General features: G+C 37.8%; 1 protein-coding gene across 1 annotated transcript in view; it reads left to right on the top strand.

Annotated features, from left to right (window-relative positions):
- The first annotated feature begins 1,074 nt into the window (after positions 1-1,074).
- Positions 1,075-6,000, top strand: part of MRPS27 (mitochondrial ribosomal protein S27) — a 1,668,787-nt gene continuing 1,663,861 nt past the window's right edge. The window contains exon 1 of the mRNA XM_044063934.1: positions 1,075-1,140. Within this exon, the coding sequence (XP_043919869.1) occupies positions 1,087-1,140 (54 nt within the window). The 5' untranslated portion in view covers positions 1,075-1,086. The remainder of the gene's footprint in view (positions 1,141-6,000) is intronic.

Raw genomic sequence — 6,000 nt, 5'->3', positions numbered from 1 at the left:
CTCCTCGCTAACCCTCTTCAAGAGAAACCTTGACGAGTGGATGGGAAACAGTTTACCCCAGGGATCACTTCAATGGCTCTGCTGGACAGAGGCACAGGGAACTAATCTAAGGGGGCAGTGAAAGCCAACACATTAGGGCTAGGCTTATAAATGCCTTCGGGCAGATAGCCTAGTACCTACCTATGAACCTATGTTGTTCAATTAGCTGCTTTATGTAGTCTAGTGTTCTCTGTTAGCTTCCATTTGTGTACTCACTGACTGAGCAAATAACTTAAACCAGATGGTGCTCTGCAGCAATTGGTAAATTGGACTAGGCTTTTCCATGGTCTCCTGAATAACATGCTTTGCAACTACCTGTGATCCTGTAAGTCTGATCAACATATTATCTTTATGTACAGTTTCTTTTGGTTTTGTACCTGACTGCTTGCATATAGCATAGTAGAACATACCCTTATGTTAACAAATCTCAATAAATAAGATGTTTCTTTAAAGAAAGCATGGTGAATTTCTCTGCTAAGTAATAACTGTACTAATTGTAAACACAGTGCCATTTTGCAAGATGTTCTGCATATTCGGTCTTGTGTTTTAATGTCTGAATGTAAGCATCATTATGATAAAGTGAAAAGGAGCTACTTTTCGGCAAAATATGCATGTACGTTGTTGATGCTTCGCGTTATAATAAACTATAGTCTGATTTAATGGTTTAACTGTTCATAACCCTGATATTGTTTTGGAGGAGTAATGAAATTTTATCTGCAGTTTATGCATAAAAATATGTGATGTTTTTTGTTGCTATATTATCGGTGTGCGTATAGCTGGAAAAGTCTGGAAGTTGTAAGGATCGATTTTTATTTCATATTTTCACAAAAAAAAAAGAACCGTTCAGGTTCCCTTGCATTTAGACAATGTAAATGTTTCATAAGCTAGAGAATTGAACTATTCTGTAGCATTGCTTTTCATTTCATTTATACAATAATTTGCTTTTGACCATTTATTTCTTACATATGGTGTGTGGTAATTAAGTTATGCTTTTGACTAATGTACTGTTTGCAAATAATTTTGTCCACAGCTGAACTAGCAGTAACAATGGAAAAAACGTATGAGAAAAATCTTCCTGTGAGCTCCTTAACTATATCAAAGGTAAGTGATGTCAGTTTTATGTCTATTACTGGGAAGATCATTGCTTTAATTTTTTTGATATTTTAAATTTAATAGACAATATTCTTTTTAAAAATTTTTGTTAGCAAAATGTTTCATGAAAGACCTTTTTCTTCTATGATTTGTAATGGAAGGAGATGTATAATCGGTGATTGCATAAATGTCTGTGCAACAATAGAAAATGCATGCTCTGAGTATCACAATACAGTAGTAAAACTGTTATTGCTTGGCCTGTGATACACCACTACCCTTTATAACAGTGCTGTACTTCAGATATGCAAGTACTGAGAGGCACTTACTTAGATTAATTTAGGGCACATTACCATAACAGTTGAATTTTGATTTACAGAACATGGAAGTAAAGTTTAAACAGGTTATACTTCTGGTGGTAATATGCAGTGTGTTCCAAGTTTGGGGAGCCTCTTATGAAAAGCCCTTAGTGCAAGCATTCCAGAGAACTGAGGTAGGATTAATGTGAAGGATTGGCACAGTAAGGTACAACATTTTCTGCCAGACTTATTTTTTAATAATTTACCAGATATGGGATAGTGTTTTGAGAAGTTCACAGAAGATTAAGCAGCATGGAGGTGTTAATAAATTCTTAGTTCACCTGAAAAGAATGTTTCACTCTTTGAAAAGTGGTAATATTCTCCCTTTGAATATGCATCATGAATCTGCCTATTTTTATTCATTATTTTTTTTTCTCCAGTGTTCACATTATTTTAATCAGTGCTGCAGTGAAGCCAGAGCTTATTTCAGCAAGCACTATGTGTAAGCTGAAGAACTAATCCTGGATGGGATGCTGGATCTGTTGCATTAAGTGCACACATGCTTCACTCCCAGACATCGGCAGGGAATTTTGAGATGCGATAAGAAACTGGATCACCTGGCAAAAACCCACATGGACACAGAGAGGGCATGCAGACCCCAAATGGAGTGTACCCCAGCTGGGAGCAGAAACAGAAAACATAGAATGTTGTGGTAGCATTTGCTAACCGCTACACCACTGTGCCACCCCTCTAACTTTTATTCGTACTGACTTGGAGCTTACATTGATTGCTGTGTGAGCAAACAGTAATCCCATGATCTCTTTATTGAAATCTAGAAGTTGCCTTGTAACCTACTGCCTTTTGGCACTTACAAGTCAGCAAATGAGAATCTTTGTAGTGGGAAGTTGGAATATATTCATAACACTCAGCCACTTACAGTCAGAAATGGGGTAAGTCAAGGATGTGACTCTCAGCTAGTGCTATTTAATATGGCAGTAGGCTGGGTTCTTGAAAAGAGCTTGGCCAACATTTTACTGGCAAGCAAAGTGCCATGAATTTCTGCCTAATGATGTAGCCTGTGCTGATATGGTGGTGGTCTGCGCAAACAATGCATAAGCTCAACAAGTGTAAGATTCTTTACAGGAAGATGCTGAGTGATTTGGGCTAAAAATCAAGCCATCCCAAAGAAGTCATGAGATCTGTCCTGCAGAAGCTTAATTTTATCTTAAAACAAGCCATTAGAACAAACAAACTTTCAAATGTATTCGCTTTACATGCCCTTAAACAGGAGCGATAATGAAACTGACATTTCAGGTCACATTGAAGCAACCACCACAAACTTTAATAACTTAAAAAATGCCTTTGGAAATGCAAAAGTATCATCTGATCAAAATTAGAATATATAAGTATGTCAAAGATTCAGTTCTGTATTGAGTATTCAAAAATGGCATTTCTAGTGTGTTACCTCATATCAGTTGCTAATATCAGTCTATTAATTACATTTGCTTACCTGGATAGTCCGACTGGACAGATGAAAACCTACCCCTTTTCAGCAGAGGCCTTGGGAGAAAAGCTCCAGTGCAGTCAGTTAAAAACATTTGTATAATAATGGGGTGCCTTCTCTGCAGAGTCTGCATGTCCTCCCTGTGTTTATGTGGGTTTCTTCTGGGTGCCCCAGTTTCCTCCCACATTCCAAAGACATGCAATCGGTGGATTGGACACTCTTAATTGGTGTGAGTGTGCGTGCTAATGTCTGGTATGAACTACCGTGGCAGGGCCATCCCACCCAGTGGTGTAAGCCTTGGCTGCAGATGATTGTTACTTGTTGAAGTGACATCCCAACCCCACGAGCAAAAATGGGAAAATGGGTTGTCATTGAATGGATGGAGATGAACTGAAGTGCACATGCATACATTAGTACAATTGTAATTGATTGTTATGTGGTATATAAAATGGCCAACATTGTTAGGTATACCAGGTAGGCATTACTACTGGGTTAAGGTAATCAAAGTGTGGTATTTGAAGGAGAGAGATATATAGGACCCAAAGTCAATGCAGAAGGAGTAAATGGGAGACTGAGACTTGATGTGAGGAAAGAAGAAGGTAGCTAGGTAGAGTAATATTAGTCAGTCAGTTAGAGAATGGAAATATTACTCAGGCGAGGTGCATGAACATATAGCAATGTGCTGTTTGTGTTCTTTTATTAGAAGTTTGAAGGTGTTCTTGTTTTCTGTTAATATGATGTGAGGAGGTAGAGCTCTATTATTTTTATGAGATTGGTAGAATACAAGGCATCACCAGCAGCATTGTTTGATTTGTTAACAGTAAGCAGCATTTTTTGTCAGTAGAACATAAAGTCTGCCTTGGGTATAGAATTGATGGATATTGCTTTAGACTAGGACATTTGTTGGATTCATATGAGTTTATGGGACATGGGGAGTTGAGGGCAAGTAGTGCCTTAGTTCTAGCAATGAAGTTGTTTTAAAAGCTAGACAGTGATAAGGCCTATAATGTTGATCAGAAGCTCATTTTGCTATTTTGTTAAAGCATTGTTCCAGTTGATGAAGTGGATTGGATTGCAAGTTAATTAACAGAAGGGATACAGGAGAGTTGGGATGAGAAAGGATGATGGCTCTATATTTTAGCAGTGTCTGTTAAGTAGGGTTTTGCACTGTAAAGGGCACTGAGTTTTTCATGAGTTTTCACAACTTGTTTTACATGAAGGTTGATTGTTGCGTCTTCGATGATTACGCTTAAGAGGTTTGTGTTGGTGACTTGTTCTATCTTGATAATATTGGAAGGAGTGAGTGAGAAGAAGTTTTTGAGTTACGATAGTTGCTTTGGGAAAAATGGGATTAATTTGGTTTTATTTGCATTTAGGAGGAGTTGAGTTGACCAGCCAGGCTTCAATATGGGAGAAGGGTTCTTTGATGTTTTAGGCACACAGATTAGTGTGGAGTCTTCTGCATATACTGGATGATGATTGCTTAGTTGGTAGCTAGATGCAGGTTATTTATGAATAGAATAGAATAACGGACTTAATAGAGATCCATGAAGGACTCCTGTTGATACTGAGAGAAAAGAAGAGATGTCCGTTTGCCATTTCACAACTTGCTGTCGATTTTTAGAGGCAACTGTTGAATCATGTAAGGGAGAGATTGTTTATACCTAAATGGGAAATAGTATTTGATGGGACAGTATGTCAGAAGTGTTAGATTGAGGAATAGTGCAGATACCATGTTACACTTATGTCCATTTTAGTTTATTGCGATTAGGAAACTCAGGAGGGTGGTAGTAATGGTGTGATTGGGACAGAAACTATTTTGTGCAGGGAGGAGAAGTGAATTGTCAGTGATATAGGCAAGAAGCTGAGTTTTTATACGTTGTATGAGGATTTTACATGGGTGATGAATGGCCTATAATTAGATAGAGTAGATAAACTTTCACCCTTGTATAAGGGCAGTGTGCAGGATTTTTTCCACAGGACAGGAACATAGTCTTCATTTTTATAGAGCTATTTATTAAGATGGATACGTAAGTGTGGGCCTTGGCAACTAATTTTGGGTATACTGCTGTTTCATATGTTGGTACTAGGCTATCGGCCCTAGGGCCTATACAAGCCTAGCCATAACAATTCCCTGGATTTTCTTCCCACAATATTTACTATGGTAATTGTCATAGGCAACTGTGGTAGGTTTCAGGGTTTTGAGTAGCTTTTTAATGGCTGAAGTTGACATAGGTTGGAATGAAAAAGATTGTGAGGTTTGGAGAAAGGATGTAGCAAATTGTTTGTTGAAGTGGCTGGTTTAATAAGGGAGGTAATAGATTGTATGTACTGTGTACTGAACTGACTACTTATATTATTTACTTGGTTCATTCTGATAAGTATTGATGAGTTGGTTGCCAGGATGTAGTAGTTTGATAGCAGACCAGAAACGTTTGGGTTTGTTTTGATTATTAAATAGCTGGAGTTTTGTATAGTAATGCTTGTTGTCAGGTCTGATTTTAGTTTTTATCATTTCTGAGGAGTTTGTATTTTTGGAAATCTGGTTCAGTATTTTGTTTCCCAGCTTTCCCATGCTGTGTCCCTTTCCTTCATGAGGAGTTTGGGTGCCTTAGAGAGCCAGGGTGCTGGGTTTGTCTTCCATCTTTTAATTTGGATGGGTGCTGCTTCATTTAATATGTTTAAGATATATTGAGTTGAATGTTTCTACAGCATGATGTAAGTTGATTATCTGTAGGATTATTCAATTTATTGCTTTAAAGTCAGAGATGAATACATTTTTTGCCAAAGTAGGAGAGATTGCAAGCTTGATTGATTATAATGGTGTTGTGTTGAGTGATATTAGCTAGTTGCAAGTACTGGCATGTAGTTAGTTTAGGCTGTCAGGTAGGGAGGTGGCAGGGAGTATTTTGTTTGGATACTTGGAGAGAATTCAGTCTGTGGTTGAGGTAGTATTAGTAGTTTTATTGTAGCTGGTGGGAGTAGATATAAGTTGAATAAAGTTGCATAAGTTTATGGCATTGCTGGAGAGGTGTGTATCCGTGATCTGCCAGTTAATGTTGAAGTCCC

The sequence above is a fragment of the Protopterus annectens genome, chromosome 2.part2 (assembly GCF_019279795.1).
Source record: "Protopterus annectens isolate FY-2018-M chromosome 2.part2, PAN1.0, whole genome shotgun sequence".
In the NCBI taxonomy this organism is placed as follows: Eukaryota; Metazoa; Chordata; order Ceratodontiformes; family Protopteridae; genus Protopterus; species Protopterus annectens.
The sequence above is the reverse complement of the archived record's forward strand: the minus strand, read 5'-3'. Positions and strand labels throughout refer to the sequence as shown.